At 47.7% G+C, this 24,963-nt stretch overlaps 1 protein-coding gene across 3 annotated transcripts in view; it reads left to right on the top strand.

Annotated features, from left to right (window-relative positions):
- KLHL17 (kelch like family member 17) overlaps window positions 1–24,963 on the top strand; it is a 76,299-nt gene that overhangs the window by 16,222 nt on the left and 35,114 nt on the right. Inside the window, exon 1 of one of the 3 annotated variants that reach the window (XM_083163282.1) lies at window positions 4,507–4,881. The exons of the other annotated variants lie outside the window; for them this stretch is intronic. Within the exon in view, the coding sequence (XP_083019408.1) occupies window positions 4,876–4,881 (6 nt within the window). The 5' untranslated portion in view covers window positions 4,507–4,875. Of the gene's footprint in view, window positions 1–4,506; window positions 4,882–24,963 lie in introns of those variants that run through there. 3 annotated transcript variants of the gene reach the window in all.

Raw genomic sequence — 24,963 nt, 5'->3', positions numbered from 1 at the left:
GATGTACATTCGGTGGTGTGAGAGACAGAAAGTTCACACCTCTAGATTTAAGGTTTCTAGACTTCTGGAATTTCTCCAGGATGGATTTTCTACTGGGTTAAGCTTACAATCCTTGAAAGTGCAGCTGTCAGCTTTTGTCCATCTTCTTTAAAAAGAAAGTGGCGTTGTTGCCGGAGGTTCAGACATTCCTCCAGGGGGTTACCCATCTTAAACCTCCCTTTAGACAACCCGTGGCGCCTTGGGATCTGTCACTGGTGTTGGCAGTACTGCAGAAACCACCTTTTGAACCATTAAGGTCGGCTGACCTTAAGGGTGACATTCTATGGAATGAGAGTTGTATTTTTTGGCGATTTTACTCCAAAAAACGGCTAATTCGCATTTTTCCGTGAAATCGAATATTTAATGTGATTCGAAAAGGTCCCTAAATCGCATATTTTTTGCGATAAGTCATGCGTACTAAAAGTGCGGTAAAAATTTGCACTTTTATCGCATCCAGATGTTTTCCAATAGAAAAGTATACAATTCGCTTATTTAACGGAATTGGATTTCGCAAATCGCACTTTCAAGGTTACATAGTAGGTAAGGCTGAAAAAAGACTTGCGTCCATCTAGTTCAACCTGGTATAGATATCCATTGCTGATTTGGTAGGTTCTGGTATTTTACAGACAAATTATATTTTTTATTTGTACCCATGGATGTTTTTCTCCAGTAAATGTTTGTCCAACTTTGCCTAATAATGTCTAATAATCGCCATTTTTTCAGACCAGGTTCTGATATGCGAGTTGGCCACAACCCTGCACAGATCATTGAGATCTGTGCATGGTTCTGCGGTAAAAAATGTTTTTTTTTTTTTTTTAAATTGCGTGGGGTCCCCCCTCCTGAGCATAACCAGCCCCGGGCTCATTGAGCCGGACCTGGTTCCAAAAATACGGGGGACAAAAAGTGTAGGGGTCCCCCGTATTTCTGAAACCAGCCCCGGACTCTTGGACCGGTCCTGGTTCCAAAAATACGGGGGACAAAAAATCTAAGGGTCCCCCGTATTTTGAAACCAGCACCGGACTCCAACAGCCCGCAGTGTCATGCCACAGCCGGGGGACACTTTTTACATAAGGTCCCCCGGGCGTACCATGAGCACCGTGGCTGGTCAGCCTTGGACGGGGTACCTGGAGGAGTGGGGACCCCCCCAATAAAGGGGTCCCTCCCCCCCCCCCCCCCCAGGCTTCACCGGTCCAGGGCTGAAGCCCGGGGCTGTCACCGGCGTCCCTGGCCATTGGACGCCAGCCTGATGGTGTCAAATCTTTCAATCCTAACATTGCTTTATACAGGAGAACTACAAGTGCCAGCAGACCTCCCCCGCAGGCTGGGACTTGGAGAACCACAAGTCCCAGCATGCGGGGCATTAATGGGCCCGCTGGGACTTGTAGTCCACCTGTAAAAAGAATGTTAATAGAAAACACACACAGGAAAGTAAAACTTTATTACACACACACACACATCTCACTTTTACAACCACATACTCACCGATCCAGGATCAAGCGCTGGTCTCCTTTCTGCTGCAGAGCCGGCTACCCCCGCACTGACAGCGGGGACAACCGGCTGTCTCCGATGCAGCTAACAGCTTCTATCGCGCTGTCCCAGCGCGACACAGGCTGAAAGCGTCTTCAGCTTATGCGTCTCCATTGAGACGCATAGCTCAGCCAATCAGGGCTGAGCTATGCGTCTCCATGGAGACGCATCGCCCACTCACGCTCTCAGCCTGTGTCGCGCTGGGACAACGCGACAGAAGCTGTTAGCTGCATCGGAAACAGACGGTTGTCCCCACTGTCAGTGCGGGGGTAGCCGGCTCTGCAGCAGAAGGGAGACCAGCGCTGGATCCTGGATCGGTGAGTATGTGGTTGTAAAAGTGAGATATGTGTGTGTGTGTGTAATAAAGTTTTACTTTCCTGTGTGTGTGTGTTTTCTTTTAACATTCTTTTTACAGGTGGACTACAAGTCCCAGCGGGCCCATTAATGCCCCGCATGCTGGGACTTGTGGTTCTCCAAGTCCCAGCCTGCGGGGGAGGTCTGCTGGGACTTGTAGTTCTCCTGTATAAAGCAATGTTAGGATTGAAAGATTTGACACCATCAGGCCGGCGTCCAATGGCCAGGGACGCCGATGACAGCCCCGGGATTCAGCCCTGGACCGGTGAAGCCTTGGGGGGTGGCCTTTATTGGGGGGGTCCCCACTCCTCCAGGTACCCCGTCCAAGGCTGACCAGCCACGGTGCTCATGGTACGCCCGGGGGACCTTATGTAAAAAGTGTCCCCCGGCTGTGGCATGACACTGCGGGCTGTTGGAGCCCGGTGCTGGTTTCAAAATACGGGGGACCCCCAGATTTTTTGTCCCCCGTATTTTTGGAACCAGGACCGGTCCAAGAGTCCGGGGCTGGTTTCAGAAATACGGGGGACCCCTACACTTTTTGTCCCCCGTATTTTTGGAACCAGGACCGGCTCAATGAGCCCGGGGCTGGTTATGCTCAGGAGGGGGGACCCCACGCAATTTTTTTTTTTTTTTTTAATACAAACCCAAAATCGCACATTAGCTCAAAAGTGAAAGTGCGAAATGCGGCGATGTGGAGTGCGAAAAATATATGCGCTTTTCTCTCAGCCCATAGAATGTCACCCAACGTTTCTGTCCTGGAAACTGATGTTTCTATTGGCTATTGCTTCGGCTAGACATGTGTCTGAATTAGGGGCCTTGTCTTGCAAGTCTCCCTTTCTGGTGTTTCATGAAGATAGGGCTGTTTTGCAAACAGTCCCCAAATTTTTGCCAAAAGTAATGTCAAATTTTTATTTGAACCAGGAGATTGTGCTTCCGGTGTTTTGTCCTCCAGAGGAGGTTAGAAATAGGGACAAACTGAAAAAATTGGATTGGATGTGGTCGCGCTGACGAGACACACATGCATATAGATTCATATGCATGTCCGGCTGTGTCTCAGCATCGCAACCGTCCATTAACCTCAGGAATTTAATATTTATCCCATTTGGGGTAATTTACCCCTGTTCCCTGACCACTGATCTAAACCGACTCTTATCTTGGCAGGAGGTTACCAAATTTGGGGCAGGCGCTGAAGTCATGTGATGTCAGCCACCCACCCCCTAAGCAGGCATCGATACGTCTGCAGGGCTAGGCCCAGCGTTTTTATGGACACGTCCGTAAAACGTTGAGCCTTCCCCCTGCTCCAGCCCCATGCCAGTCCCCCAGTGAGCGAAACCCCCCCCCTCCCCCCCTGGAGAGTGTGAAACTCATGCCTAAACCCCGACCATGGGGGACACTGACAAATTCGGACCTGAGTGATTGGGTCTGAATCAGTCCCTTAGTGTTTGGAGCTTACCTTTTTAAAGAAGTTGTAGCTTTAAATATTTGGGGACTTAAGGCTTCAGCTTCTACCAGTGGGTTGGGATCATTTGGTCTACAGCATGATGGTCGACAGTCATTAGGTTGACACCATTAGGTTGACATGGGTCTAGGTCGACATGGGAAAAGGTCTACATGGTTATAGTTCGACAGGTCATTAGTTCGACAGGTCATTAGTTCGACAATGTCTAGGTTGACAGTTAAAAAGGTCGACATGGGGTTTTTCACAGTTTTTTTTACCTGAATATCAACACAGTCGACATGAATATTAACACAGTCGACATGGACACAGTTTAAAGTGCACTGCATCCCCTCGCATCGCTCGCTGCGCTCGCAATGCGTCGGGCACACTATTTTATTCTACCACCACGCCCTAGTGGATGGTAGGGCATGAAATACTGTCCGTCGGCACATGTTGGCTCAAAAAAACAGTGAAAAACTCCATGTCAACCTTTTGACTGTCGACCTAGACAATATCGAACTAATGACCTGTCGAACTAATGACCTTTCGACCTATAACCATGTCGACCTTTTCCCATGTCGACCTTTTCCCATGTCTACCTAATGGTGTCGACCTAATGACTGTCGACCATAATGCTGTAGACCAAGTGACCGCATCCCCTACCAGTGACTCCAACTTCTGCTGCCTGTTTTATTTGTATTTACAGTAAGGTGTTTTAGGCTGAGGCATACAGGTGCAATGTGTACAGTATGTCCCCAAATGTTACAGAATCACGTCCCAGCATGAATGACCCTGTGGAGTCTTGACTTATGCTGAAGCGCTGCCTATAACATGTTTACCTTGATTGTTTGTTTCTGGTTAAGGTGGCCCTTTCATCTCTATGGACCAAGATCCGACGTATCATTACTGTAGGTAGCAAGTGCTGTGGCAGTGTGGTGGTACAACATGTTATACAGACAGAACAGGTGCTTTGTCACAAATGTTGCTTTATAATAAAACATGCAGCATCATGGTTTCATTTAAGGTGGCACAAGCATAATATGCAGTACTAGCTGAAGTGATATTTAAGGTGGTTCTGGCTGCAGGGCTACTGCTGCTGCTATTGGCTGCGTGTCTGGCTTATCCTTTCCCAGTCACCCTCCCATATGATGAATGAGACGGTTGGATGACATATTGAAGCAGGCAGATTTACAATGCCCGGAATCCTGTGCTGTTGTTCAAGCACACGGAACGCTTCGGTTGCAGCAGCAGCAGCACATAGCAGGGAGGAGCGTCCTTAAGAGCAGCCAGGCACCTGGTTGGTTCAGATTTGCGTCAGTTTCAGCCCATGACAATTTGGTATTCTGTGGAGGTTTTATTCCAGGATAATGACAAAGGACTGCTCTGCTCCCGGCCCTGGCATGCAAAGTTAGTCCCCCCATGATCTGTGCATAAAGGCATTATCCCTAATCAGCTGGCCAGCATGAATTCAGGGCACCCAGGCAGCAATCCAGTATAAGATCTGCACCTACAGCCATATGTCTGTGAGTATGAGCCGCATCCATTGCTGGTAGCAGGGGTGGGGAGGCTGGGGTTACTTCTTACCCTATAGACTGCAGCCTGGCATCTGAATGTACTTGTGTGGGCACATACAAACTAATCCTGTGTACTCTCTACAGCCTGTATTATAATGCAATCAATAATGTGTATAGCTGATCATTGTGGTTGTTGTGGTTATTGCTTGTGACATCATGTTCCAGTACTGGACTGTACCTTATGTAGCATTATAGGTGTTGGATTTACTAGTGAATGCTAAAATAAAGAATGTTCCTCAACAATGGAAAATGGCCTTACTGGACAGGGGGTTGCTCTGCATTTAAACCCCAGAGTCCTTTAGTGCAGGGCCAGCAAAATGTGACAGTTGTAGTGCTCTCTGAAGCTCTTTACTACTGCTGCAGTGACCGGCAAGACGGGGAACAGATTCTCTGCTGCAATGGAGAGACTGTGGAGCAGGACTCATAGGCTGTGCTTACATTTGATGTGTGGATGTCATAGTACCTCAGTACTATGTATATAAATGATAAATGGTGGTTTCAACACACACACACACACATAAAACTCAGATAGGAACATGCATACATAGCCAATATCCCAGTGTCTGAACACATTGTGATCAAGGGATATGTGTGTATATAATATATATCCAAAGAGTTTATCTTGTATTTGCTTTTAAGGTACTCTTTACCTAGCACGGCGCCCATCGCGGCCATCAAATGCACTAAAAAACGGGTGCGACGCGATGCCCGCGATTTCCCATAGGGAACAATGTTAAAAGTGTGATTGGACGCGATTTTACTGTTCAATGCCTCAATGCCCGCGATTTTTCCATAGAAAACAATGTTAAATGGGCCACAGAGCCCAAATAGTCCCCCTGAAGTCTGAAATGGCCCCCACAATTGTTAACGCCACCCCACGATCAACGTGAACCCTAGCGTGGCGAGCGCAGCGATACGCGTCCTCCGACCTTTTCATACCCCCACTATCCACGTCGGCGTGGAGTTGAGAATAGAATAGTGTGGCGAGCGCAGCGAACCACCGAGCCCGAAGCGTGGCGAGCGGACGCGGATACCTTCACAGGTAAACGCGTCCCTTTGCGGGCTTGACAGGTATCCTCGTCCCCTCGCGGGGCTCGCTGCGCTCGCCACGCTTCGGGCTCGCCACACTATTCTATTCTCAACTCCACGCCGACGTGGATAGTGGGGGTATGAAAAGGTCGGAGGACGCGTACCGCTGTGCTCGCCACGCTTCGGGTTCACGTTGATCGTGGGGTGGCGTTAACAATTGTGGGGGCCATTTCAGACTTCAGGGGGACTATTAGGGTTCTGTGGCCCATTTAACATTGTTTCCTATGGAAAAATCGCGGGCATTGAGGCATTAAACAGTAAAATCGCGTCCAATCACACTTTTAACATTGATCCCTATGGGAAATCGCGGGCATCGCGTCGCACCCGTTTTTTTAGTGCATGCGATGCCCGCGATTTTTTACCCCCGATGACCGCGATGGACATCGTGGGCGCCGTGCTAGGTAAAGAGTACCGCTTTTAATGATACAACTATAACAGGTCCGCTAGGTTTGTAGACACCCACTGATTCACATGATAACACACAAGGCTGCCCAGGGACCAGGGAAAGGTTGGGATTTCATGCGAATCTCCTCACTGCATGCTGGCCTGAGCGCCAGGGAATACAACTGACTTGTGTGGGCTAAGTGATGGACATTGTTGTCAGCCCATAGCAGTAGACATTGGTGAAAATGCTATCATTGTAATACCACTGTCACATGTCACACCCGGGATTGTGTCCATCCCAGGAGCGACCCGGCATTTGCGATGCAGCGCTTGGAGCTGATGCTGCCTCCTCCCTATGGTGTGAATGGGGCCCATGTCGCTCAACCCAGGTTACCCACTCACACTGCACAGCAACCCGGGTCTGATCAGGGATAAGCCCTTCTTTTCACCCTTGTTGGAATGCCGGTTTGCTCAACCCGGGTATTTTCGGAAGGCCTTCACACCGCACGTTGACCCAGCAACCCGGGTTATTTGTGCGATGTGACAGGGGTATATTGCAGATTTAAAAAAGTTGATTGACAACTTTTTCTCACCTCCTGTTTAGATTTACACTTTTGAAGTGGGTTTGTTTGTAGCCAATCAGATAATTAGAAAGCTCACAGCAGCACAGAGTGCTTTCAAATATATAGAAGACTAGAGTAATAACACCTAGGCCCTTATTCTGATCGGTGCGGCCGGATCCGAATATGCGGCCAGCACCGTGCGTTCGCCAACTCCGTCCGTACGCGGTAAGAAGCTGTCCGAACGGACCGCACGTGTATTTCTCATGAATACGCCTCCTCCATCTCAGGGAACCTCCCCCAACATTCGATGGTCGCAGACCATCGAATGCAGGGCCGAGTGGTCCGCAAGCTCCCGCAACCTCAGACCACACGGGTATTTCTCCGTGCAAAAGCAGGGATCTGGGCGGGCAGCTGACATCCGGCGATGTCATATGTCCGCCCCCTACACGTGCGTCACGGCCGCATTACCATACGTACGCCCAGCATTTGCATGGGAACGCCCATGAAACGCGGGGTGTAAACATATGGTAATGAGCACAAACAGCCCTCCACACCCCTCTCCACCCCCTGTTCGTAGTGTACACATTTCATGCGGAATGTGGCCGTGCGTCCGGCTCGCACATGCGCAGACACAAAACATTGGCGGCACGAACGCACGCGGATATTACCGCACCAACCAGTATAAGGGCCCTAGTGTCAATTAAATACTTATTAGGATCTGATTGCATGATGCTCTCTGAAGGGGGAGTTAAGCTGGGTACACACTGTCAGATTGATCTGCATATATTTCTCTGAAGGGATTGGGTGGTGTGTTCTCAATACACACTGCCCAATCCGCTGTGTCTGCCCAGTTGAGCTGTCAATCACCTCTGGCTCCTGGTGCGGGTGTACCACTCATAAACAAGACATGATGTGCCAATATATATTTCGATATTTCAGCTGTGTTGCACAGCCGACATATCGCTGGTACACACTGGTCCATTGATCAGTCAGTTGTGTTCCAACCATAACTCAACACTCTAAAAACCAACAGTGATAGAACAACTAAAAAGAAAGTGCTGGTAAGCCGTATTCTTAATTAAAAGGTATATAAAGAATCAACTATGAATGTGCTAATATTGTTCACGGCGGGTGATACAAGGTTCCTGTCATAGTGGGATCGGATATCTCTGTATAAAACTATGGCATACATGTGATTCATTTGAGCTTTTTGACTTTTCAGAACTTATGTGGCATACACAATGGGCGAGTTAATGCTAGATCACTTAGAAATGAAGCAGGGACCGCTCTGTGTGTATGGCCTCCTATTGCCTGCAGCATATATCTAGTCACCGCCAGTATTAATTGCATCGCTAAGTGCAGATCAGGGTTGCCGACTTTTAGATTCTCCTCTCCGGGAGAAGCCCGGAGAGGAGATTTCAGCAGCCGTTCGGGGGCGGGGCTTGAGCGTGACATCATTAAGCCCCTTCCCCAGGATGTAAAATAGCCTAATTCACGGATCTCAGTGGAGGGGGCGGGCTAAAATGACGCGATTGTGACATTATAGCTCCGCCCCCTCCTCTGAGACCCATGGATTGCGGCATTTAAATGCCCCGATCAGGGGCCCAATCCGGGAGGGTTGCCCAACTTTCGGGGGGCCAGGAGGGGGACCCGATTTTCGGGAGACTCACGGCCATACCGGGAGGGTAAATATTAATAATATGGGTAAACAGCGCACTGAGGTGATGTGGATTCCAGGAGGGTAGGCAACCCTGGTGCAGATACATATGTGTATGAGGCATTACTTTCTTCTTGGGTTGTCACTGAACTTTGGGCAGTATGACTAATGATGTGATGTTTTAATGGTACTTTTATATAAACTTATAAACCAGCCAACATATGTGTCTGTAACATCCATGTCCCATGCGTTCTCACAATGCAACATTGGCATCTGTGGCCCTGTAGGAGCTTTTACAGATTTGTGTGCCTAGCTCCCTGTTATTTTAGTATTTGAATGTTTTGTGGCTGTCCATAGATAACAAAGGATGCAGCGGTGGGGATATGTGTACAGTAGCCATGTTATCTCCCACAGGTCACAGAGAGGGGGCCTGCCAGTTACTGGCTGTGTTATGCCAGCAGCTGCTAGATCTCTCTCCCATGTCCCTAGTAAGCAGGGCTTGTTACATGCCACCACAAGCAGTACAGTGGATCAGAGCTGGTCAACCGAACATGATTCATCCTGCCCACATCCGTTTAGTCACATTTTTTTTTCATGTCATAAAATACCGCTCGGACACATTGGGGGAACATATTGGTTTGTGCCTTGTTCTTAAATCGTTGTTGTTGTGTTTTTTTTTGTTGTTTTTTTTTTTTTTTATGGAGCAATTTCCACATTGCGACCTGGGTTATCGCAGCAATAACCCGGGTTATAGCGGCAGTGGAAAAGGAGTACAGGTTTAGTATCCCTTATCTGAAATGCTCGGGACCACAGGTATTTTGGATATGGGATTTTTTATGTTTTTGGGATATTTTTTCCCCCCCATACTTACCTGGTCCCCTGGTTGTGCCCCAAAGGTCCCCCGACGTCCACGGTGTCCTCCGGGATCCTCTTAAGCGGCATCTCCGGTCCCAGGGGTAGATTGCGCGAGTGCGCGGTCGCGCAATGCACCACTGGGACCGGAGATGTCGCTGAAGAGGATCCCCGAGGTCGCCATATACATCGGGGGACAAGGTAAGTATGAAAGGGGGGAGGGGGGCAAGAAATATTCAAAAACCATGGTTTTCGGCAGGGTTGCCGACCCTCCCGGAATTCCCGGGAGTCTCACGAAAATCGGGTCCCCCTCCCGGTCCCCCGGAAGGGTGGGCAACCCTCCCGGAATCTGGGGGACCCCCCTGAACCCCCCGAATCGCGGCATGTAAATGCCGCAATCCGCGGGTCTCAGAGGAGGGGGCGGAGCTAAAATGGTACAATCGCGTCATTTTAGCCCCGCCCTCTCCATGGAGATCAGTCATTTCTACTATTTCACGTGGTGGGCGGGGCTTAATGACGTCACCGTCAAGCCCCCCCCCCCGATCGGGTAAGGACAGTCTCCTCTCCGTGCTTCTCCCGGAGAGGAGCATTAAAAAGTCAGCAACCCTGGTTTTCGGGATATTTCAGTTTTTGGAATGTACGGATAAGGGAGACCCGACCTGTATTAGTTATCAGTGCTATATTAAATGAAACAATCACTTTGTCTATAATTATTAAATATAGGCACATGGGTGTTTTAAAGTAAATATTTAACAGTTTTTGGGTGGTGTTACATCAGCTATTTCCCATAATTGTGCTGCCTAAAATAACTAATCATGGGGAAAGAGCCCAAATTTCATGTGAATTACAGCAGATCCGATGTGCGGTCCCGCGCGCATTTCATCGGATCCTGTGAGTTGCATCGGCTTCACTTAGATTGCTTTTGAGTCTGGTAGGCTTGGCTGGGATCGCATGCGATATATTGGATGCAAAATGACCATATGCGATCCTGCCACCAGCTTCCGTATCAGGAGGCTCATGGGGGGGATCGCCAGGCGACTTCTCCTTATAGTGTATGTATGGCCAGTGTATGTATGGCCAGCTTAGGTATTATAATCTGTATCGCAATGCATATTTTCCTTTTGAATGAATATATCTCCGCTATGTACCACTATGATCATGTGTGGATTCTTGGTGTGGTGCTGGATGGTGGCCTGACACTTAATCATCAAGTACTAATCACAATCAAATCCTCAATCTTTCATCTGAGGAACATAGCCAGAATCAAGCACTTAATTCCCCCTGAAGACCTGCCAAAAGTCATACATGCATTTGTTTCATATCGATTGGATTACTGCAATGCTCTCTACCTTGGTGTCACAGCAAAATAACTGCACCAATCACAGCTGGTACAAAACACAGCTGCCAGGCTGTTAACCAACCAGCCCCGTTCTAGCCACATAACTCCCATTATCTACTCCCTTCACTGACTGCACCTACAATGGCAAATCATCTTCAAGATTAATTTACTGAGTTTCAAAGCCCTACCTGACCAAGGCCCAAGGTACCTGAAGCAGCTTCTGATTCCATACTGTCCCACCCGAGTACTGCGATCTGTAGATGAAGGACTTTTAGCAGTACCTAGGATCTCCTGTAATTCAACCGGGGTCGAGAATTTAGCCATGCGCCTCCGACTCTATGAAACTCACTTCCCCACACAGTTCGAGAGGCCACCACCACTCTAGAATCGTTCAAAAACCGACTCAAAACTTTCCTGTTTACTCAAGCATTTCCTTAAGTTTCTTAAGTATTGTTTATGAAAAGCCTTTCTGCACTTTATTGTTCCTGTACTGCAGGGATGGAGAACCTTCAGCCCTCCAGCTGTTGTTGAACTATACATCCCAGCATGCCCTGCAATATTTTTAGTATGGCCAAATAGCAAAACTGTAGCAGGGCATGCTGGGATGTGCAGTTCAACAACAGCTAGGGGGCCGAAGGTTCCCCATCCCTGCTGTACTGTATTACATTCATTCTATATGTAAAAACGCCTTGAGTCCTATTGGAGAAAGTCCGCTATATAAATAACATTATTACTACACTTAACACGCTGGGACAGTGGTAGGGAAGCCAATTCCTGGATTTAGGATTGAAAAACTCTCATTCCCAGGATTGGCCTCTGTACGCCATACCGCTCAAGGAACTCCCCCAGGGTGACCTCACACATGCGGACAGTGTCTGTTTCCGCTGCTGGTCGGAGGCTGCAGTGAAGGGATATGAAGATTTCTCCTTCATAGGTTTAAAGCGATTTACACCTTTTAAAGATGGTGTAAACTAATACCCCTTTTACACCACCGCAAAACCCCGGGACTTTGGTGGGTCAGACCCGGGTCAGCGGCGGTGTAAATGGGACACGGAGTAGGTGAATGGCTGGGGGGTGAACGGGGGCTGGGGGCAGCTTACCAGCTTACCTTGGTGCTGGGCTGCCCCCAGCAGGGCGATCGGTGTTTCCAGCGGGGATCATTGCGGTCCCGGCGCTTGGAGATGATGTCATCTCCAAGCGCCGCCTCCGTCTACACTGCGGGTGGGCACCGCAGTGTAAACTGTGTAAATCCCGGACCCAACCCGGCTTGGATCCTTCTTCCAAATGCCTGGCCGGATCCGAGAGTTTGGTACATAGGAGTCAGACCGTACTCCCCATTGCTAATAATGGGGACTGTGATCTGCTGTGCTAATTATCCTTAGGCTATTAGTACATGGCAACAATTCATAAAATGCTTGCTAAATATGCCCCTTAAAGCTGTGTTTTGTAGCTTTATAAAGGATGTTGTATTTAGCTCTTCATCAGAGATTGCAATTAAGAGGGAAATCCCCCCCCCCCCCCATATATACCACTATCCTGATTCCCACTGATGTGCACAAGAGAAAGATGCCACCAGGGCCAAGTTTTCAGCTGCACCGTATCCTTGTAGGGGTTAGTTGGTTGTTGCTGAGACACACAATATTTTTTAAATGGGGAAAGCATTGGTACAGTGTGAGTTATACGTGTACATTTACCAACTGTTCTAAAAGTTAAAAGTGGGGCTGTTGCCCATAGCAACCAATTAAATTCTAACTATCATTTCTCTATGGTATCCTAGGAAACGATAGACAGAATTGGGTTGATATAGGCAGCATCCCAACTTTTGGAACCATTAGTAAATTTACCCCATAGTCTGGACTATACTTACATTTTAAAAAAAATAAATGCTGGAGTAAATGATCATGTGTCCTTCACGTCTGTATTGCAAACAGCATGCGACTGGTGTGAAGACTTGTAATGGATGAATGGCAGTGGCGTATTTATAATGGGTGCGGTGACCACTGTGGCATTTTCCCAGTGATCTGCGCATTAGAGTGTGAGCCCTCTACTGCTCAGACTACAGAAGTGCGCTGCTGCCGGCAGGGAGGGGGCCCAGACAGAGGAAGCTGCACACGGGCCTCCTCCTCTCTTAAAATAGGAATAAAGTTACAGGTTACATATATGTAGTACAGTAGCTTCCATACTCTGTATTCAGAAGTTATTTTACTAATTTCTGGAATTATATGAGTGATTTTTTTTTCTTGTTTCCAAAACTCATGATGAGATTTTCAAAATGATATCCAAAAGGGATGTCTGTATGCGAAACAAGAACGTGCACCTAACTTCCAGATATGGTTCTCTAACAGGGGGGCAATCAATAAAGGCATGGTTATCTATGGGAACAAATCCATTAAGCACAGTGATAGATAGTGCCGGGAATGAGTGCCTGTAGGTATTCAGTCGTCTACATTGCACCCAGCACTTTGTTTGGGAGATGGCGTTTACTGCCCCTAAAGTCGGGTTTAGTCGCAGTAAATGTTATTCTATGACTTATGTGCCGGGTGGGTGCGCTGCTGTTAGTGAAAGGTGGTTAGCAGCATGGCTAATGCTGCTTTCAGACCGCATAACTGGCTTTGACCCTGTATTGGAAAACATTTCCAAAAACGGGTCTGCCAGGTAAAACCCCTTTCACCGCATCTTTTAAATGGTATATTACCGTTTAAGTGGCGTTTTTTTGACACTGGCAGACCCGTTTTTGGAAACTTTCCAAATACAGGGTCAAAGCCAGTGCAGTCTTCAACGCAAATCCCCCCCCCAGGGTTAACATCCCCCCTAGGGTTAACATCACATCACCCCATGGGTTAACATCGCGCGCCCCCCCCTTCCTAAGGTTAACATCACCCCCCCCCATGCATCCGGTAACTCCCGTTGCAGATCCCGACAGTACTGTGAAAACGGATGCACTTATGAAAAAAAGTGTCTTTCGGAAAATGGCTGCTCCATAGGAAAACCTGTTTTAAAAAACTGTCTTTCGTATGGGGGCAGCCATTTTCCGAAAGTCACTTTTCTTATAAGTGCATCCATCCATCCAGTACTGCCGGGATCTGCAACGGGTGGTACCAGATGCACAGGGGGGGGGGGGGGGGTGGTTCTTAAACACATTGCGGGGCGGGGATGTTAACCTGCGCGCGGGGGGCTCCAGTGCTATGAATATTTAACGAGTGCTCATTAAATATTCACTGTGCTGAATTTAGGACCCAGCTCACCGGCTGGGTCCTAAATACCGTTTCAGACCCGATTTTGATGACAAAATACTGGGTCTGAAACGGGTAGGACCCTCCATTTTAACCGTTTTACAAAAACGGCTTTTGTAAAATGGTAAAGTGGTCCTGCACCTTTCGGACCGCACAGATTACGGTTTTAAAAGGGTTAAATACCGGTTTTTAAGTGCGGTCTGAAAGGGGCATAATTGAATATCTCCTGGCACTCATTACCAGGGCTATTCAACATCGTACTTAATTGAGTTGCCCCAATGATACCAAGCATTTTGGTACCCGCAATCACATCAGGTGGCAAAGGCAGGTATCTGAAGCACTTTAAAAGCACTAGGCAAGCCCCCTGGAGTGCACATCAAAGCCCAGTGTCACACGGACATGCACCCGATGGGCAGTTGCATATGCTCCAGCTGACGCCGGGCGGCGAAACTCCGCACGGGCAAGAAGCTGTGCCATACATAGTAGTTAATGTACAGGATTGTGACCATTCACACGGGATGGTCACGGGCCCGACCGCCGGGTTGCAGCCGGATGTCACCACCGGAAAGGACGGCCGCTGGGCTGTGGCCATCCCCACCATTGTAAACTTCTGTGTACGGCATGACTTCTTGGCCGTGCGGGGTTTCACCGCCCGGCGTCAACAGGAGCGTGTGAAACAGTCCTAAAGGTGCCCATACACGTTACAATTATTGTATACAATATTGTATACAATATCGCATCTCATAGCATATCGGTTTTGCGATGAGATCAGATGAGATGAGATCTAGTACAAAAAGTATGTGCAGCACATACTTTTTGTACTAGATCTCATGTCATCTGATATCATCGCAAAACCGATATGCTATGAGATGCGATATTGTATACAATATTGTATTCAATAATTGTAACGTGTATGGGCACCTTAAGAGTACACTGCCACGCCCCCTTTCTGTCATTCTGTCAATGATCTATTTTGTGGAAGTATAGAATAAAACTTTATCCATAACGATTAGCTCCAGAACACATTATTATACACCTTTTTTTGGGGATTCCACTGCAAACTGCTTCTCATGTTTTGCAAAGAAACAAGACTTTCTGTTTCCAAACACCTAATTATGTGTCTCTAATAAGGAGACCGCTCCATGCTTGCACAATGAGAAGCGTGAGGGAGTTTGCCAAGGAATTTGAGTCTTAATAATAGGGAATCCCCTCTGCTTTTTCTTCTGACTGAGCGCATTTCTGTAGCATTAATTGCCTGTGGTTGAATAAAACGGTATGCGGTCATTTGGTCTACAGCATTATGGTCGACATGGGAAAAGGTCGACATGGTTCTAGGTCGAAAGGTCATTAGTTCGACAAGTCATTAGTTCGACATTGTCTAGGTCGACATGGTTTTTTTTGGACCAACTAGGGTGTGGTGGGCGAATAAAATAGTGTGGCGAGCGATGCAAGGGGATGTGGTGCACTTTAAACTGTGTCCATGTTGACTGTGTTGACATTCAGGTGAAAAAACTGAGAAAAACCCCATGTCAACTTTTTGACTGTCGACCTAGACAATGTCGAACTAATGACCCGTCGAACTAACGACCTTTCGGCCTAGAACCATGTCGACCTTTTCCCATGTAGACCTAATGACTGTCGACCATAATGCTGTTTAATAGTGATATTTATTCATAGCTAATGACGCAAATTTGGTGTATATGATTTGTGTCGTTTTTAACGTCGAATATTTAACCTTTCCATGTTTTTATATCACCGTTATTTTTGTCTTTGTAATCCCCATCTATATAGCCATACTTATGTTGTCGCAAGCTGACCTATTTATTACTGGAACTACACCAAACCAGTTATGGATTTTGGTTGTTGTCACCTACTGTATGTTGTACTCTTGTTCCCTTGTATCCCCACAGTGCAAACAGTTAATGGCCACAATTATTTCTCAAACTTTGTATTCCATTCATTGCCTAAAAAATGCAAATGTAGTAGGGGGGCCAATCATTTACATTCATTTAAAGAGAGAAAACATGCATAGCGGTGCTGTGTTCCAGAGCAGCAAGACAATCCCCTGTTTATCCATGATCCAGGAAGTGGGTGGCAGATGGCCTGGACTCCATGTAACAAAGCAGTGAATATATTCAGACCGATCCTATCTCATACACAGAACACTCTAGTGACTGAAGATTAGAAAAGTGATAGAGGCTGCAACTTGTGGCCCTTATATTGTAAGTAATGTCCTGTTTGTATGTTTGTGTGTGTGTATATATGTATATGTGACAAGGGGCCCCTTAATGGACTGAGGCCGTGGTCAGTTTATGGGCATTGATGGAGAATTGTTCAGTAGAATGAAATTGAGTATACAGTTATTGGACAAAGAGCCGGATTCAGATCTGTGAAATTACCAGTTGGTGGTTTCTGCCCATTGGTTGGTGCCAGCTAAATCCGCCACTGTGTGAAGCCAGATGCAGCCTGTGAGACTGTACTGCAGGGTTGCCGACCCTCCTGGCCCCCCGGAAAGGTAGGCAACCCTCCCGGATTCTGGGGGACCCCCACGCCACCCCCCGATTGCGTCTTCACCCATACCTTTGGATTGAAATGCATCAATCCGCGGGTCTCAGAGGAGGGGGCGGAGCTAAAATCGCATCATTTTAGCCCCGCCCCCTCCACGGAGATCCGTGAATTGGGGTTTTTACCATCCTGGGGGCGGGGCTTAATGATGTAAAGCTCAAGCCCCGCCCCCCGAACTGCAGCTGGAAGTCTCCTCTCCGGGCTTCTCCCGGAGAGGAGACCGAAAAAGTCGGCAACCCTGCTGTACTGTCTTCACTGTGACTGGGCAGTGACTTACTATTGGAAGTCCGACCTGCCAGTCACTCAAGGAAGTCCCATTGGGAGGTGTTCCCTCCCTTTGAGATGCCTCTCTATGTGGGTCAGCTCCTAAAAACAGGTTCTGCAGACGATACTGTGCATGTGCCAGACCCGGGACCGTCTATACAATTCTATAGGTCTGCTCCCGAAGCAGCCCCATAAAAGGCTGGGGCCATCACATGCGCAGTACTGAAGAGGCCACTGCGCATGCACCGGTCCCATGACGGTGACCAGGACAAGAAGATGAAGGCGGCAGTGGTGGGGACCGACAGCGGCGGCACCGGAGGGTGGGGCATCTCAGCAGCCCCTCTACTCCCTCAGCAGCCCCTCTACTCCGACGCCGTAAGAGCCGCCACTGTAAATTACGGAAAACTGCAACTTCCGGTGGTAGTCTGTGGGCGTGCCGCTCAGGACTGGTAAGGCCGCCCCGGTCGCAGGGTCCCTCCCCGCGACGTGTCTGCAAATTTGGGTGAGCATATCCCTAAAGTGCAAGCGCGTCACTGTAACTGTGCCCAGGTAATTAGTACCCCCTCTCTTGGGACCACTGGATGCGTGCACAGTCTACCAGTAAATGCTCATCTTTGTGGCGGCACTGCGTACTAATCTGAATTCGGCTCTTGCAAGTTGGCTTACTACCTGTGTAACGTAAACTTACGGCCCACATACAGCGGATGAAACCACTTTGTGTTTCCAAGCATTTTTTATCCTATCAAAGAACATCAAAGGGACTATGGGCCTTATTCTGGTTCACTCTTTCTGACAAAATCCTTCTTAGATGGACAAAACCATATGCACTGCAGGGGGGCAGATGTAACATGTTAGAGAGAATTAGATTTGGGTGGGGTTTTACTTCAAAGTGAGATCTATATTGCAGTGTAAAAATAAAGCAGTCAGTATTTTCCCTGCACATAAACAAAATTACTCACCCAAATCTAATTCTCTCTGCACATTTTGCATCTGCCCCCCTGCAGTGCACATGGTTTTGTCCTTCTAAGAAGGATTTTGTCAGAAAGAGTGAACCAGAATAACCCCCAATGTGAGTGTGGGCAGGTCCATGTGATGTCATGACATCACACAGTAGTAGCTGAATGTCAGAGTATATAGGGCCCTTTGGGACAGGCTGGCCCCTAGGCATGCATCTAGGTTGCATAGTGGAAAATCCTCCCCTGAGCCTATAATCTAAGCCTTGGAGAGAGATAAAGTGGAGATGCATAAACTAACAACCAACCAGCTCCTGTCATTTTTCAAACACATCCTGTAACATGGCAGTTAGGAGCTGATTGGCTTGCTCTTTTTGAAGCTTGGTGCATCAGGCCCGCAGGCTTAGGAAATAGACCCAATAGATTGTTAGCTCCACTTTGGAAGCAACTTATATGAATGACTGAAATATCCAAGAGCTGCATGTATGCGATTTATAAATTAACTGTTAGTAAATGACTATTACTTTTGCAAATATTTATGTAATAATGCTGGTGGCGTTCAGTTGTAAAGTTCTTCTGTAAGAATATCTGGAACCCAAATATCTGGAACCCACTGCAGAACTTTCCTGCAGTGTTCTATTTCAGTTCTACCCCTTTCAAACCACCAAAACCCCTTTCACACCACAAAAATAACCTGGGTCTCATCTACACTATAGGGAGGAGGCAGCGTCACCCCAAAGAAGGTTGTTTACTAGTTACACCTTTTTGGGTGGAGCATGACACACCCCCTCAATGGGGCACGGTGCAAACTACCAACTATAATATCCCTGAAACTAGTTTTCAAAAGTAGGCAAGTATGCTTAACATTGTTATAGTGAGAAATTATGCAGCATTGTTAATTGTGTGAGCGATTAGTATGTTTCCGTCAGATTCAGTATGTAACGTTTTGCAGGCAGTGCTGTCATTCTGGAAAAATTTCATGAGGAAAAGAAATCAGGCACTATGACCGTAGCTGTGGTTCTAGGCAAAGCAGCTGCTCAAAATGGGGGGGGTAGTCAATCCCCACCTAGAGAAAAAACATACTAACAATCACGCACAAGGCATGTGAGCAGCGCTTAATAAATTTAAACCAGTTTGATGAATAATAGATAATATTTTACTACAATAAAGAACAAATAGTACTCTTTACCTAGCACGGCGCCCACGATTTTGATCGTGGGCATCGCAGGTAAAAAAATCGCAGGCATCGCGGCCATTGAATGCACTAAAAATCGGGTGCGACGCGACCGACGCGATGCCCGCGATTTCCCATAGGGATCAATGTTAAATTTCTCAATTGACCCGATTTTACTGTTCAATGCCTCAATGGACCCGACAATGCCTCAATGGACCCGATTTTTCCATAGGAAACAATGTTAAATGGCCCACAGAGGCCAAATAGCCACCCTGAAGTGTGAAATGGCCCCCACAATTGTTAACGCCACCCCACGATCAACGTCAACCCGAAGCGTGGCGAGCGCAGCAGGTCGTACGCGTCCTACAACCTTTTCATACCCCCACTATCCATGTCAGCGTGGAGTTGAGAATAGAATAGTGTGGCGAGCCACCGAGCCCGAAGCGTGGCGAGCGGACGCGTATACCTTCACAGGTAAACGCGTCCCTTCGCGGGCTTCACAGCTTCGGGCTCGGGCTCGCTGCGCTCGCCACACTATTCTATTCTCAACTCCACGTCGACGTGGATAGTGGGGGTATGAAAAGGTTGTAGGACGCGTACTGCTGCGCTCGCCACGCTTCGGGTTCACGTTGATCGTGGGGTGGCGTTAACAATTGTGGGGGCCATTTCACACTTTAGGGTGCCTATTTGGCCTCTGTGGGCCATTTAACATTGTTTCCTATGGAAAAATCGGGTCAATTGAGGCATTGAACAGAAAAATCGGGTCAATTGAGAAATTGAACATTGTTCCCTATGGGAAATCGCGGGCATCGCGTCGGTCGCGTCGCACCCGATTTTTAAGTGCATTCAATGCCCGCGATGGGCGCCGTGCTAGGTAAAGAGTACCGAACAAATATATAAACAATATACAATAGATGCACAATATGGTACACAATAAAAAACTTATATTAAAATCACGCCACAGGAAGATGGATGGAGTGTGAATTGGCCCAGGGGAACATGGGGATATTGGGGTACAGTGGGTCACAGGTAGTGCACTTTACCGGTATTTGAGTGACCTTTTGATCCAAGAAAGTCCACTTTTTTAACAAGCGATGTTGATCCTCACTAGTTATCACGGTATAATATAGGCCGTTTGGAGGAAGGAATGAACCATAGGCTTCCGCTTTTCTGCTGGTATTTTGCCCTAGTGGACTATATTGGGTTATAGCCACCAGGGTGGTCCAGGATGCGGTGTCCAGGTGGACAGCCCTGTACTTCACGCCCAGGACCCCAGAAGTGTGTACCATCTTGCCCAGTGTGGACTCTTGGATACCAGTGACATTCCATCTCCTGGAGGACACCGCATCCTGGACCACCCTGGTGGTTATAACCCAATAGAGTCCACTAAGGCAAAATACCAGCAGAAAAGCGGAAGCCTATGGTTCATTCCTTCGTCCAAACCGCCTACATTATACCGTGATAAATAGTGAGGATCAACATCGCTTGTTAAAAAAGTGGACTTTCCTGGATCAAAAGGTCACTCAAATACCGGTAAAGTGCACTACCTGTGACCCACTGTACCCCAATATCCCCATGTTCCCCTGGGCCAATTCACACTCCATCCATCCTCCTGTGGCGTGATTTTAATATAAGTTTTTTATTGTGTACCATATTGTGCATCTATTGTATATTGTTTATATATTTGCTTTTTATTGTAGTAAAATATTATCTATTATTCATCAAACTCGTTTAAATTTATTAAGCGCTGCTCACATGCCTTGTGCGTGAGTGTTAGTGCTGTTATTCTATTTACAGTTCCAGAGAAGTGGGGGAACGGATGGTCCCAGGCTAAGTCATGATCCTTACATCCTGTTGTGTCGTGTCTCTTATTTGCACAACAAGTGAATACGCAGGGAGATGGGCTCTGTAGTATTGTATGTTTCCAGAATTCTAAAGAGAAGGTAGAAGAAATCTAATACGTTGTCCTGAAAACAGCTTCTACTACCGGGCTCAGAGTTTGGGCTCACTACCATGGGTGTTCCCATGAAAACGCTGGGTGTACGTATGGTAATCCGGCCGTGATGCACGTGTGGGGGGGGGGGGGGGGGGGCGGACAGCTGACATAGCCGGATGCCCACCAATATCCCGGCTTTCATACGGAAAAATATCCGAGTGGTCTGGAGCACTCGGGGCTGTCTGACCGCTCGGTCCATCATTCGATGGTTGGTGACCATCGGAGGATGGGGGAGGTTCCCACAGATGGGGGAGTTGTCCACATGATACATCCACTCGCTTTCAGTTTGCTCGACGTCTTACCGCATTCAGACGGTGTGAGCGATCCGTACGGTAGGCGGGGCTAAGAACACTCGGTGGCCATCTGAAAATACACATCCGTCCGAGTCAACTAGAATAAGGGCCTATGTCCTAGTCACTGTCTCTATACTGTGATTACAAATGACTACTGGCTTCGTTAAGTGAGTCTATATTTACCAGCAGTAATCAGGAGCGTGTAGGTGTATGAAGCAGGATGCAGTAGCAGGCGAGGGCAGGGAACATTCCGTGATGAGTCGGTAAAGGCTGCAGGGTGACATTCGCCGCCTGGTGTTTTTTTTTCCATACAATATTATTTACTTTCTACATTTAGTCATCAGTTCTGTAGCCAATTCTCTCTGAAGGTGCCCATACACGTACTGATTACCCGGTACTTTTTGTGCTAAAATAGCATTGTTGTGCATGCAATGCAATGCTATTTTAGCACAAAAAGTACCGGGTAATTGGTACGTGTATGGGCACCTTTAGAATAATGAGCTTTCGGCTCCACAGCATTGTGCTGTGAGGAATTGCTGATACAGAAAGAGATGGGGAAGGCAGTAAGCGAATAACTTCCTACGATGAATCATGTCCTTATTTTGAACAGCTTATTGTGAGACTGAGGTTCCCCCAAGGAATTATGGGGACTCTGTAGATCCTTAACCCTTTTAGCACCAAGGATATTGGTCAAAAATAGGTGTGAAAATTGCCAAGCAAACTTTTCTATTAACAGTTTGAGTGCCAACGTTGCTGTGAGAGGTCCTCCAAGTATCCGCTAAAAATGCCAGCATCACTCACAGCGACTCAGTATTTAACTAAACTTCAATGAATTGACTCGGCTGTATTTGTATTTATTTATACTAAAAGAACAGTCGCTGTGAGTGATGCTGGCATTTTTAGCGGATACTTGGAGGATTGCTCACAGCAATGTTGGCACTCAAAGGTTTAAGTGATGTGTTACTGAATATACCATTCATGCCTACTGCGTTACTGCTCTGCTATGTAAATAACATGTTGCACAAAGGCAGGGTTGCCTATCCTCCCGGAATGGCCAGGAGGCTCCTGAAAATCGGGTCCTCCTCCCGGCCCCCAGAAAGGTGGGCAGCCCTCCTGGATACCGACCCCCCCCATCCACCCCCCACGCGCGCATCTCCCCTGCAGCAGCGTTAACTTCCCGTGATTTGCATCTTTCCGGGGAGGGGCGGGGCTAAAGATGCAAATTGTGTTATTAGCCCTGCCCTCCTTGAAAACTTGCGAATTTGCATTACTGGAGGACAGGGCTTGATGATGTCTACATCAGGCCCCGTCCCCCCCAAATTGCTGCTGACAGTCTACTTTCCAGGCTTCTCTCAGAGAGGAGACTTTAAAAGGGGTTGGGATCATTTGGTCTACAGCATGATGGTCGACAGTCATTAGGTCGACATGGGTATAGGTCGACATGGGACAAAGGTCAACATAGTTATAGGTTGTAAAGTCATTAGTTCAACAGTCAAAAGGTCGATATGGGGTTTTTCACAGGTTTTTTTACCTGAATGTCAACAAAGTCGACATGGACAAAGTTTAAAGTGCCTCGCATCGCTCGGCACACTATTTTATTCTCCCACCACACCCTAGTGGATGGTAGGGCATGGAATACCACCTGTCGGCACATGTCGGCTCAAAAACCTGGGGTAACCCTATGTTGACCTTTTGCTGTCGACCTAGACACTGTCGATTTAATGACCTGTCAAACTAATGACCTTTCACCCTTTTCCCATGTCGACCTATACCCATGTTGACCTTTTCCCATGTCAACCTAATGACAGTCTGTAGACCAAATGACCGTATACCGATTGAACTCCCTGAATGCTTATGCTGTGTTGCCGTTCCCTCTGTGCCACCGTATGAGTATGGCTACACCGTCTTCACAGAAGCTGGACAGGGTGGTAAAGCAACTCTAATATGTAATCAATTCAATGCGCTGGAAATCAGTCCCGGGACCCAAAATTCCTAATAGCAGCCCTGATCTTGATAACAACTTACGGGCAGCCCCACAACCCTGCACCTACTCTTATGTTACTGTATATGGGCGATCCCATAAAACTGCCAGTCTTTGTGTTTCAGCAATGACTGTACCTGCACTCCCACACCTTTATGCTGCTTCAAACGAGAAAACCCTTGATTGTGTTTTCCTGTGCACCTGCCGCTGCTTTTACCATCTGCACTACAGCCGTGCTATCCTCTCCTCTACATGGGCTCACCTCCTCACCCCCTGGTGGTCTGCATAAAGAACATCATTATTAGGCCATCCAGTTTATCCAATACACCAGTATATCTGTCTCAAAGCAGTAGCGTAACAACTAATTTTGCGCCACCCGCCTGCCTCTAGCATCCTCAAAAACTACCTGCTGTATGGGGGCAGATGATTTTTTTTGAACGTTAGTTTTCAATAGCAGCAAGAGCCAGGAGGAGAGCCGGGACCGCAGACAAGTAAATCTGCGGTCCCGGCCAGAGAGGCGGCAGGTCCCAGCAGAGGCGTAACAATAGCCCCGCAGACCCCCGTTGCCCACGCTTTCTCCGCGCCTCACCGCTACCACGGGCTCTTTGGCGCTATAGTTACGCCACTGGCTCAAAGGTACCCACCACAAATCCCAATCCTCCTAGCGCTATGATAAAGGGCCTAAGGCAGTGGTTCACAAACTTTTTTCACACCCAGCACCCTAGACTTGAGCATCAAAAGGCTAAAGTCCAATATCATCTGCTGCATATTCTAGACTGCAGGTACAAACTGTTAAAAGATTGTAGAAACACTGTATGCAAAATCAATAACATCCTGTTCCATCAGACACATGGGTCGCTGTCTAGTGCACAGGACGGTACATTTCCATAATTCATTTCGGAATCAGTTTCTTTCTTCCTTGCAGTGCACATTTCCTGCAGGAAGTCTAGTAACAGAAATGACAGTACGAAGACAGGGGAACTGTGCCCATTCCAAGTTAGCCGCTTTTATAAGGCGACAAATCCACTGAATCTGAATCATCAGAGGACGGGAAGGATTCCCTTAAATGGGAAGGTTTGCCGCAAATGCAGCGAGCCCTACCGTTTTGATTACCACACTCGCCCATTCCACCTAGCCTCAGGGAACAGGTGAAGGTGGAAAAGGCAAGCGAAGCCATATAGCTCGCCCCCCACATCTCCGCAGAGGGAGCCCTTGATTTGTACTGGTTAAGCCATGAAAAAGGTTGTCATGCTTTGGTACATCATGGTCAAACGGTTGACATTGGAAAAGGTCGTCATGATTTTTTTTCGTTTTTTTTTGTGTGTCACCGTGTAAGTGTGCCGCGTCCCCTCACATGGCTTCCTGCGCTGGCCATGCTCCCAGCGCAATGCTCCCAGCGCAATGCTTCAAGGCTCTGGCAAGTAGTGCTCTCCCCAGAATGGCTTGCAGGGTACCATTCTAAGCACCCGGCACGCGACATGCAGGTGCCCTTTGGGGAGCGACACTACCGCCCACAGATGTGCTGTGATGTGGTTTTCCTTCAGTGATGACCACATTTATGTTACAGTACATTCAACATTTCAGCAACGACATGAGGACTGTCAACATGCTGACGGCATTCCATAGTCCTCCACACCAGTATCCAAGTGCCACCAGCAGGTCATGCTTTCTTGGCTTGTTGGGGATAC

Source organism: Crinia signifera, chromosome 19 (genome assembly GCF_055691185.1).
Source record: "Crinia signifera chromosome 19, ASM5569118v1, whole genome shotgun sequence".
NCBI lineage: Eukaryota > Metazoa > Chordata > Amphibia > Anura > Myobatrachidae > Crinia > Crinia signifera.
Note: the sequence above shows the minus strand (reverse complement) of the source record. Positions and strands in the feature narration are given on the sequence as shown.